Raw genomic sequence first — 12,251 nt, 5'->3', positions numbered from 1 at the left:
AGACAGGATCCACAGGCATTTAGAGATAAAGGACTGATTAGGGACAGTCAGCATGGCTTTGTGAGTGGAAAATCATGTCTCACAAATTTAATTGTTTTTTGAAGGGGTAACCAAGAAGGTAGATGAGGGCAGTGCAGTTGATGTTGTCTACATGGACTTTAGCAAGGCCTTTGACAAGGTACCGCACGGTAGGTTGTTGCATAAAGTTAAATCTCACGGGATCCAGGGAGAGGTATCTAAATGGATACAAAATTGGCTTCTTGACAGAAGCCAGAGGGTGGTTGTAGAGAGTTGTTTTTCAAACTGGAGGCCTGTGACCAGCAGTGTGCCTCAGGGATCAGTGCTGGGCCCACTGTTATTTGTCATTTATATTAATGATTTGGATGAGAATATAGAGGGGCATGGTTAGTAAGTTTGCAGATGTCACCAAGATTGGTGGCATAGTGGACAGTGAAGAAAGTTATCTCCAATTGCAACGGGATCTTGATCAATTGGGCCAGTGGGCTGACGAATGGCAGATGGAGTTTAATTTAGACAAATGCAAGGTAATGCATTTTGGTAGATTGAACCAGGGCAGGACTTACTCAGTTAATGGTAGGGCGTTGGGGAGAGTTACAGAACAAAGAGATCTAGGGGTACATGTTCATAGCTCCTTGAAAGTGGAGTCACAGGTGGACAGAGTGGTGAAGGCGGCATTCGGCATGCTTGGTTTCTTCGGTCAGAACATTGAATACAGGAGTTGGGACGTCTTGTTGAAGTTTTACAAGACATTGGTAAGGCCACACTTGGAATAGTGTGTGCAATTCTGGTCACCCTATTTTAGAAAGGATATTATTAAACTAGAAAGAGTGCAGAAAAGATTTACTAGGGTGCTACCGGGACTTGATGGATTGAGTTATAAGGAGAGGCTGAATAGACTGCGACTTTTTTCTCTGGAGCGTAGGAGGTTGAGGGGTGACCTTATAGAGGTCTATAAAACAATGAGGGCCAAATAATGAGAGAGTCTAAAACTAGAGGGCATAGGTTTAAGGTGAGAGGGGAGAGATACAAAAGTGTCCAGAGAGGCAATTTTTTCACACAGAGGGTGGTGAGTGTCTGGAACAAGCTGCCAGAGGTAGTAGTAGAGGCGGGTACAATTTTATCTTTTAAAAAGCATTTAGATAGTTACATGGGTACAGAGGGATATGGGCCAAATGCGGGCAATTGGGATTAGCTTAGGGTTTTTTTTAAAAAAGGCAGCATGGACAAGTTGGGCCGAAGGGCCTGTTTCCATGCTACAAACCTTTATGATGGGATGCAACCTGCCTAGCAACAGGGAGAAATCTGCCTAGCGATAGCAGTAATCAGCATTCAAAAGATCAGTTTTTCCAGGAACAAGACTGGCAGGCATTTAGACAGAACCAGTTGTAAATCGCCCTATTAGTAGGAAACAACTTACCTAGATGATTGAGCGATCAGTGGAGGTATTCAATTTTTAAGAGTCCAGGATTTTGAGAGATGCAGACAGCCAAATGCAGAATTAAGAATCAAAAAGGAAGAATGGTATAATTGCCAGCACCCTCAGAAGCAGGCAGGCCAGTTTACATCTAGCAGTCAAGAGGAGAGTTTACTTCTAACAGCCTGAGACCAGTCCACAACTCACAGCCAGGAGGCTACACCAGCATCTAACTTTCAAAACAATGGCAGTGCAGAAACCTTTATGAAGGCAGTTTAAATATCTTTGCTGGACCAGGAAAATATGTTTCCGAAACTTGATCCTCAGCATTGTATTGTGTGGTAACTAGAAGCTGGATTTGACTTTGATTTGTTTAATTTGGATGTTGTCTGGGAAGGGGGAAGTCTTAGGGAGTTCAGTGCTCGCAGATATGTTTTGGAACAAGGGGCAATTTCTACATAAACTGTGTGTTTAGTGATTCATGTACTTAACTGTAGTTTTGTTCGTGTCTTTTAATAATTATCATACGACAATTGGCCTAGTTATTCTCACTGGGGTTTCACATGACTCCTCACACTATTTCCAAAAACAAAGCTATGCACCACCTTAAACCGGTGTTCACGTTGGGACACCTCCTGCAAAGCTGTAATGATTCCCTTAAATTAGATACTGTAAATTGCCAGCTCATTAATATTGAAGAATATTTTGGGTTTCTAGTCTGTTTCTTTTTAAAGCACCTTCAAATTTAGTTTGACCCGTTTGTTACAGAATAATTTCCAGATAATACAACTACAGAAACACGACTAACAGCAAGATGAGTTGATAATTAACATTATTGCTTCAGTTGAGGTAAGATTTTAGTTGTGAATCATTTTAGACCTGCTGAATATTTAAACTTCATGTTTTGTTTCCATAGACATTCTGACCTCAAAAGAGGACAGCTGTTATAATGTTTGATGCATCTTGTGTCTATTAAGATGCCCAATTGAGCATGGTGGTGGTTAAATTAGATAGACAAACTGGTAAGAAGCAACCCAAATAGAGAACAAATGCCTGTTTTTAATTACATTTGCATTTTTGCAAATATAGCAAGTTACAAAATTGGAACGAAGGGAAGAACAGGATGCTATGTTCCTTTAGCTTTTCCATGCAGTGTTTCACAGGTGGGTTGTCAGGCAGTGAATTTGGATTTAAATTGCTAATGGAGATAACTGAAATCCAGCAAACTAAAATTAAGATCACTTCACAACATCAATACCAGAATGATCTCAGAAATTATTGAGATGTCTACATGGAAATGCTGGAGAGCTTTGCAATATGACTGATATCAAGACTGTTATGGCAGCTTAATGTCTTGAACAGGATTAATCTCCAAGACTGAGAATATGGGTTTAATATGTTTATGAAGGACTAAGCAGATACGACAAGTGGCAAGCTGTTCTGCTGGGAACACCTAGAGGCAGATAGACTGGGTACTACATTATAAATTTCCAAACTAACTATTTGGTTAGTAGCAAAAACAGAAAATGCTGGAGAAACTCACCAGGTCTGACAGCATCTGTGGAGAGAGAATAGAGGCAACATTTTGAGTCTGGATCACCCTTCGCCAGACTCAAAACATTGGCTCTATTCTTTCTCTACAGATGCTGTCAGGTCTGCTGAGTTTCTCAGCAGTTTCTGTCTTTGTTTCAGATTCCAGCATCCGTAGTATTTTGCCTTTATTTGGTCAGTAGTATATAGTGAAAAGGAAGCAAATGAAACAGATGTAAATTGAGGAGGCTCAATCACTCTAGAATCAGATTTTGTAAACATAATGCATTCTGACTCTTGTTAGGAATGTCACATAATAAAGCTCAGAGCTTTGACTTGATGGTGAGTGTCACAAACTATTATAGAAACATTATTGCAGGAACACAGTAAAGTGGAGACACATCAGTAGATATCTAAATAAATCGAAATACATTGGAGTCGCTTTTCCTTGAGGTGAAGGAATAGAAGCCATTTCAAAATACCAAAAGTCAGATGCAAAAAATAATAAACAGCAAATTATTTGATTTGAATATACAAGTGCGAAATGACAGCTACAGCAGTTTTTCCTCAGTGTAAATTCTCATTTTTTCTAATTATGATGATTAAATTTCTTGGGTAGTTACTTTGTTTTTCATGTTAAAAACTAAGTTTGACCAATTTACACTTGGATCTAAAGGGATTGGATAAAACTTGAAGGGAATAAATTTACATGGCTATGGGAAAAGAGCAGAGAAGTGAGATTAATTGTATAGCTCTACCAAAGATGCAATAAAAATGTGATGGGTCTCCTTCTTTGCTTTACAATTCTATGCTTTTATTGAAACATGTCTGAACCTAAATTTCTGAATTATGCATCAGAACATTCCATCACAATCTATTAAAAGCTATCAGGCTATATGACAACTACAGTCACCTAAATGGTATAGCAAAAAAGTTCATCATTAAAATTTAATTAACTTAAAACTAGAGAACATAAGACACTAAATCTTGAAAATGAACATGAACATATTACAAGAGATTCAAAGCAAATCAATTTGAAATTATTTGGCTTAAATAACCGTATAAGTTATTGAAATTTACCTAAAGGACCGACTGGTTTATGCCTGAAGCGGCCCTGTTCATATGCGTCCGCTATTGCATCAAGTAACACAGGCATGTTTTCTCCAAATCGTTTCAATTGGTTTGTTCTACTGGCTTTCAGTTCTTTGAGGCGCTCCTTCCTGGATTCAGCAGACTGTTTCACATCTTTTTCTTCTTCTCTAAGGATATATAATAAGAGCCAATGCTACAATTGCAACATGCATATACACAAACTGAACACAAGATTAATATTGTCACAGAAAAACAATTTTATTGAAAACGATTCCAAGCTTTAAATTCACATAATAAAATTGTTGCTTCATTATTGAACATGCACATTTCTACTTCTATTAACATACTGAACTTGAACAAATTGTCTGTTCTCTGTCGGTGGAGGGGAAAGATTTACCGGGATTCAAAGATTAGCATATTCTGTAAAGGGAATAAATTGGAATTCTTACGGAACGTGGGGAATCGTATACTGCAAAAATCAGAACACACACTCCTGTATTTCTTCAACATAGACCACGTAATCTTGGTTTCCTATTTTCAGCTGATTACAGACAGCCAGTATGGATATGTAAAAGGTAGATTATCATAGAATCCCTACAGTGCAGAAGGAGGCCGTTCAGCCCATCGAGCCTGCACTGACAACAATCCCACCCAGACCCTGTAACTCCACATATTTACCCTACTAATCCCCGACACTAAAGGGCAATTTACCATGGCCGATCCACCTAACTTGCAGATCTTTGGAGTGTGGGAGGAAACCGGAGCACCTGGAGGAAATCCATGCAGACATGGAGAGAACGTGCAAACTCTACACATTCGTAGAGTCATAGAGCTTTACAGCATGGAATCAGGCCCTTTGGCCCAACTTGTCCATGCCGCTCAGTTTTTACCATTAAGCTAGTCCCAATTGCCTGCATTTGACCCATATCCCTCTATACCAATCTTACCCATATAACTGTCTAATGCTTTTTAAAAGACAAAATTGTACCCACTTCTACTATTACCTCTGGCAGCTCATTCCAGACAATCACCATCCTGTGTGTAAAAAAATTGCCCCTCTGGATCCTTTTGTATCTCTCCCCTCTCATCTTAAACCTATGCCCTCTAGTTTTAGATTCCCCTACCTTTGGGAAAAGATATTGACTATCTGCCTCGTCTATGCCTCTCATTATTTTATAGACCTCTACAAGATCACCCCCAAGCCTCCTGCAGTCCAGGGAAAAAAGTCCCAGTCTATCCAGCCTCTCCTTATAACTCAAACCATCAATTCCGGATAGCATCCCAGTAAACCTTTTCTGCACTCTTTCTAGTTTAATAATAACCTTTCTAGTTTAACAATATCCTTTCTATAATAGGGTGACCAGAACTGTACATAGTCACCCAAGGCCAGAATTGAATCCGGGTCCTTGCCGCTGAGGCAGCAATGGCACTGTGTCGTGATGTTGGGACTCCAATTGTTCACTGTATTTATCAGCATCTTAGATAGAAGATCACCCAGCCAAACTTGCCGATGACACAAAAATAGGTGGCACAGTCAGCAGTGTATATTAAAGTATAAAATTATCAAGTTATATTGATAGATTAAGAGAATGGGCAAAACTAAAGGAAATAAATTTTAAAATGATCAAAAGCGAGGTCATTCACTTTGGACCAATAACCAGTTGCAATAGATCCAAAGAATCTAGGGGCCCAGATACCTACATCAGTAAAATGTCATGAACAGATCCAGAAAAGAATCAAAAAGGTTTAATGGCCTTCACGTCCAGGGATTCTGAGGGTGAGTGGGTAGAAGCCATTCTGTAGCTATTTAAAGCCCTACTTATATCACATTATAAATATTTCTGGGTAGCACTACTAAGATACACAAGCCTTGGATGGAGTGCCGTGCAGATTTTCCAAATTTATAACTCAATGTTAAGGGTTAAATTATGGCACAAGATTACAAAAACTAGGGTTTGTCAGTAATTTAGAAGGCTAAGGAGTGACTGGTCAAAGTTTTCAAGATATCAAGGAGAAAAGATAGGAAAGAGAGGGGTGGCGGTTGGGAGTGGTGGGGGGGGGGGGGGGGGGGGGGGGGCGGGTAGATGGAAACAATTCCTGTTGCTTGGGCAGGGGCATAATCAAATAATTGCAGCCAAACTTTCAGAAATTAGGAAAACTTCTATGTGCAAAGTGAAACGCTCTTCTGCAAATAGCAACTGATAGTCGATGAAATGCAAATTTTAAATCAGAGATTGATAAAATCTATAACCAAAGGTATAAGTGGTATAGATGAGTATATGAAATTAGGTCACAGATTAGCTATGATTTTTTTTTATTCATTAGTGGGACATGGACATCAGTGGCTGGCCAGGGTTTGTTGCCCATGAGAGGAAGTGGCTTGCTTAGCCATTTCAGAGGGCAGTTTAGAGTCAACCACATTGCTGTGGCTCTGGAGTCACATGTAGGCTACATTGGACAAGGAGGGCACATTCCCTTCCCTAAAGGACATCAAAGAACCTGATGGGTTTTTCCGACAATGGTTTCATATCAGCAGTAGATTCCTAATTCCAGATATTTTTTATTCACTTTGAATTCCACCACCTGCCGTGGTGGGTTTCGAATCTGGGTCCCCGGAACATTAGTTGAGTTTCTGGATTAATAGTCCAGCGATAATATTACTAAGCCATCGCCTCCCCTTATTGATTTGTGGAGTGGGTTTGAGAGTCTGAAGGCATACTTATGCTTCTACTTGCAAGGCATTCTCTTGGAAATTTATTTCTGCCTCAAAACAACATACTTGGTCCCCAGATAATATGTACAATTGAGAATTTGTTTCCATTTATTTAGAAAACAGATTTCTGCCAATTCAAGCTTCATTAACTATCCATAAATATTTAAGTGGACAGCTTAACAGTGACTGTTTGATATCAAAATCTTAACGATAACGTGCCAACAAATCATAGTCATACAGTACAGTCTTCAAGTGGATCCGCTTCGAAGGTAATTAAAAGACCAGTGGGAATTTTCTGAAAGGAAATATATGTGCGTGAGGCTTCCATTTAAATGATGCATGAGTTTCAGCCCTAAAACTAAAAATGTGACTTTTCTCCTCATTAAGCAGCGTGCACAATATTTAGATTATGCTTCGCTTTTTCCTTCCAAGTTCAGTCATTTTCTATGATTCCAGATCTACTAAAGGCCACAATGGAAATCTCGAAGCATCTTCTGTTAGCTCAACAGCACAAATTCAAATTGTCAATGTAGCCATTTAACATTGCCCTTTTTACAGAGCATTATCATATGTGAATTTAAAATATGTTAAAGCTTCATATTTTCATAAGTACAATTTTTTTTATTTTGAGCTGCATATGCTGTTAAGTTGTCAATTGTATGCCTGAATTACAGGCATGGTGGGCCACTACTTCTTGGCTCCCCACTGTTGCTTTTGGGAAGTAGTCCAAAGATGCACAATTGAAATTCCCATATAAGGATTTACCCAGCAATTGTCCAGAAGGGCTAACTACCTCGGGACAATTGTGCCAGGCTGGGAATCATCCAAAAAAGTGATTTAAATCGCTAACTTTGGATCGTTCTGCCAGTTTTACCCCTCAGAGTTTCTAAGGGAAACGAACACTTCTAACTTCAGAGTAACTATATTAAACACCAATAATACAAAATATATATAGCAAGCTGAGTCTTAATTATCAGTTATTTAAGAATATCAGTTACATAATAACTGTTGAACATTTCTTACTGTCTATGCTATTACAGGTGCTGATAACAACAGCTAAGCAGCTATTATCTGTACCAGTGACTTATCTCTACTCTGATTACGAACCCAAGCTTATTCTGCTCATCTCTAGACTTGCTGATTGCATGTTGAAACTGTGCCAGCTGCTGGGAGGTTGTGGCCTCTTGATCCTCCAGTGCTTTCAGTTGCTTTTGCAGACTGCTAATTCTTTCTTGTCGCTCGTTGAGGTCAGCCTCTGAACTTTGATTTACACTATTTTCAAGTAAAATTGAAGAATAAAGTTATTACAGGTGATATGTTTGACAAGAGAAAAAAGTTACAGTAAATAAAGCACTGCTGGCATCAAGTAGAATTCTTTGCAAAAATTTGAAATATATACTATGGAAAACAAATTGCAGTCAAGTACAAGATGGATTTATAGCTCAAATACAACACAACTTGCATTTTGTAGTATCCTTAATATGGTAAAATATCCCAGTGTTATCGGGCAAAGTTTGATACGGAGCACACAAGGAGATGTTCGGACAGGTAATAAAAGATTTAGTCAAAGAGGTAGGTTTTAAGGAATGTGAGGAGGTAGATAGGATAAAGAAGGAAGAGGGCAAGACCATACAGGGAGTTGAAAACAAAGATGAAAACTTTAAAACTGAGGAATTGGATCAATTGACAATCAAGATAGGCCAGCGAGCAAGTGGGTGAACAATATTTGTGCAAGTTAGGATAAAGGCAGCAAACTTTGGATAAGCTCGTGTTTACAGAGGGTGCAAACTGGGATTCTAGCCAGGAGAACATGGGGAAGTTAGAACTGGATGTCACAAAGACACAGGTGAGCTTTCTAGTGGTGGATGTGTTGATGTAGGGTAGATAAATGGGGGTGTTATGGGGAAGTAGGTGGATGAAGAAAATGGATCAGAAAATCAGTTCAGGAGCAAATAGGATGTCAAGAAAATAAAAGGCATCTGATTTATTCTCCAGCACAATGTCTATCTCTCAGAATGGAACCTGCTCATAATTCTTTCAAAACAATACAAATAATGTTCTGACCTATTTCGCAGTTCTTCAATTCGTCTCTGTAACTGATCGTGGTCTTTTTCAAGTTGTTTCAACTGTGTCCTGTAGCGGTGGAATGTGGCCTGCAAGTAAGTTCAAACAAATTTGGCTTAAAAACTGACTTTATTAGTGTAGAAACATAGGTATGTAAATAATAAAACTGAAGTACTAAAATTGAAAACTAAAAGAAGTGACATCTTAAATACAGTAAGAAGTCTCACAACAGCAGGTTAAAGTCCAACAGGTTTATTTGGCAGCACTAGCTTTCGGAGCCTCAAGCTCCTTCTTCAGGTGAGTGAGGACTTGTGTTCACAAACAGGGCATATAAAGACACAAACTCAATTTTGCAAGATAATGGTTGTAATGCGAGTCTTTATAGGTAATCAAGTCTTAAAGGTACAGACAATGTGAGTGGAGAGAGGGTTAAGCACAGGTCAAAGAGATGTGTATTGTCTCCAGCCAGGACAGTTAGTTAGATTTTGCAAGTTCAGGCAAGTCGTGGGGGTTACAGATAGTGTGACATGAACCTAAGATCCCGGTTGAGGCCGTCCTCATGTGTGCGGAAGTTGGCTATCAGTTTCTGCTCAGCGATTCTGTGTTGTCGCGTGTCATGAAGGCCGCTTTGGAGAATGCTTACCCGAAGATCAGAGGCTGAATGCCCATGACCGCTTAAGTGTTCCCCAACAGGAAGAGAACACTCTTGCCTGGTGATTGTTGAGCGGTGTTCATTCATCCGTTGTAGTAGCGTCTGCATGGTCTCCCCAATGTACCATGCCTCGGGACATCCTTTCCTGCAGCGTATCAGGTAGACAACGTTGGCCGAGTTACTGTGTACCTGGTGGATGGTGTTCTCACGTGAGATGATGGCATCCGTGTCAATGATCCAGCACGTCTTGCAGAGGTTGCTGTGGCAGGGTTGTGTGGTGTCGTGGTCACTGTTCTCCTGAAGGCTGGGAAGTTTGCTGTGGACAATGGTCTGTTTGAGGTTGTGCGGTTGTTTGAAGGCAAATAGTGGGGGTGTGGAGATGGCCTTGGCGAGATGTTTGTCTTCATTGATGATATGTTGAAGGCTCCGGAGAAGATGTTGTAGCTTCTCCGCTCTGGGGAAGTACTGGACGACAAAGGGTACTCTGTCCGCCGTGTCCCGTGTTGGTCTTCTGAGGAGGTCGGTGCAGTTTTTCGCTGTGGCGTGTCGGAACTGTCGATCGATGAGTCGAGCGCCATATCCTGTTCTTATGAGGGCATCTTTCAGCGTCTGGAGGTGTCTGTTGCGATCCTCCTCATATGAGCAGATTCTGTGTATACAGAGGGATTGTCCGTAGGGGATGGCTTCTTTAACGTGTTTAGAGTGGAAGCTGGAGAAGTGGAGCATCGTGAGGATCGCAACCCCCAGCTTCTGTCGTGACACTACGGACTTCCTACAGAAATCCAGCACACAGTTGAACCAGGAGCACTTCTTGTCACAATGGATGTTTTGGCACTCTGCACCAGAATCCCCCACGATGACAGCATTGCTGCAACTGCCTCAGTACTCAACGCCGACAACTGCCAATCTCCAGGTGTAATTCTACAACTCATCCACTTCATCCTGGACCACAACGTCTTCACCTTCAACAACCAGTTCTTCATCCAGACACACAGAACAGCCATGGGGACCAAATTCGCACCTCAATATGCCCACATCTTCATGCACAGGTTCGAACAAGACTTCTTCACCACACGGGACCTTCAACTGATGCTCTACACTAGATACATCGATGACATTTTCTTCTTTTGGACTCATGGCGAACAATCATTGAAACAACTATATGATGACATCAACAAGTTCCATGCCACCATCAAACTCACCATGGACTACTCTCCTGCATTCTTGGACACACGCATCTCCATCAAGGACGGTCACCTCAGCACTTCACTTTACCGCAAGCCCACGGATAACCTCACGATGCTCCACTTCTCCAGCTTCCACCCTAAACACGTTAAAGAAGCCATCCCCTACGGACAAGCCCTCCGTATACACAGGATCGGCTCAGATGAGGAGGATCGCAACAGACACCTATAGACACTGAAAGATGCCCTCATAAGAACAGGATATGGCGCTCGACTCATCGATCGACAGTTCTGACATGCCACAGCGAAAAACCGCACCGACGTCCTCAGAAGACAAACACGGGACATGGTGGACAGAGTACCCTTCGTTGTCCAGTACTTCCCCGGAACGGAGAAGCTACGACATCTTCTCCGGAGCCTTCAACATGTCATTGATGAAGACGAACATCTCGCCAAGGCCATCCCCACTTCTTGCCTTCAAACAACCGCACAACCTCAAACAGACCATTGTCCGCAGCAAACTACCCAGCCTTCAGTGCCGGATCATTGATGCCATCATCTCACGTGAGAACACCATCCACCAGGTACACGGTACATACTCTTGCGACTCAGCCAACGTTGTCTACCTGATACGCTGCAGGAAAGGATGTCTTGAGGCATGGTACATTGGGGAGATCATGCAGGCGCTACGACAACGAATGAATTAACACCGCACAACAATCACCAGGCAGGAGTGTTCCCTTCCAGTCGGGGAACACTTCAGCAGTCATGGGCATTCAGCCTCTGATCTTTGGGTAAGCATTCTCCAAGGCGGCCTTTATGACACACGACAACACAGAATCGCTGAGCAGAAACTGATAGCCAAGTTCCGCACACAAGAGGACAGCCTTAACCGGGATCTTTTGGGTTCATGTCACACTATCTGTAATCCCCACGACGTGCCTGGGCTTGCAAAATCACACTAACTGTCCTGGCTGGAGACAATACACATCTCTTTAATCCGTGCTTAACCCTCTTTCCACTCACATTGTCTGTACCTTTAAGACTTGATTATCTGTAAAGACTCGCATTCCAACCATTATCTTGTAAATTGAGTTTGTGTCTTTATATATCCTGTTTGTGAACACAAGTTCTCACTCATCTGAAGAAGGAGCTTGAGGCTCTGAAAGTTAGTGCTGCCAAATAAACCTGTTGGACTTTAACTTGGTGTTTAGAGACTTCTTACTGTGCTTACCCCAGCCCAATGCCGGCATCTCCACATCACATTTTAAATAGGCAGTAACCACAAAAGAACAATATTTTTCTATTAAACAGAAAAGATTAGCTGCCCCAACTGTGCATAATAGGTCAATGTGATTGTTAATCTTAATAATTCTAAGACCAAACTGAGAAAAAGGGAGGCAACAAAAGAGAGAGTAAAATAAGGGAGTACAATTTTTTAAAATCCATTTCCTACCTCTATCACTGAAAGCCGATTCAGTGAACTACAGTTTGGATCATATTCCAATGCACTAAATCTATATTTGAGATGAACCTGAAGTCATATCGTTTGAACTTTCCTAACATACTTTATATTATCCA

General features: G+C 41.1%; 1 protein-coding gene across 5 annotated transcripts in view; it reads right to left on the bottom strand.

Annotated features, from left to right (window-relative positions):
* Positions 1-12,251, bottom strand: part of LOC144493715 (structural maintenance of chromosomes protein 6-like) — a 90,881-nt gene that overhangs the window by 41,155 nt on the left and 37,475 nt on the right. For all 5 annotated transcript variants that reach the window (XR_013497782.1, XM_078213089.1, XM_078213090.1 and 2 more), the window contains 3 exons: positions 8,835-8,923; positions 7,878-8,042; positions 4,046-4,224 (listed from right to left, as the gene is read on the bottom strand). Coding sequence is in view for 4 of the 5 variants with exons in the window: in XM_078213089.1 (XP_078069215.1) it covers positions 4,046-4,224; positions 7,878-8,042; positions 8,835-8,923 (433 nt within the window). In the remaining variant the exon portion in view is untranslated. The remainder of the gene's footprint in view (positions 1-4,045; positions 4,225-7,877; positions 8,043-8,834; positions 8,924-12,251) is intronic.

Source organism: Mustelus asterias, chromosome 5 (assembly GCF_964213995.1).
Source record: "Mustelus asterias chromosome 5, sMusAst1.hap1.1, whole genome shotgun sequence".
In the NCBI taxonomy this organism is placed as follows: domain Eukaryota; kingdom Metazoa; phylum Chordata; class Chondrichthyes; order Carcharhiniformes; family Triakidae; genus Mustelus; species Mustelus asterias.
Note: the sequence above shows the minus strand (reverse complement) of the source record. Positions and strands in the feature narration are given on the sequence as shown.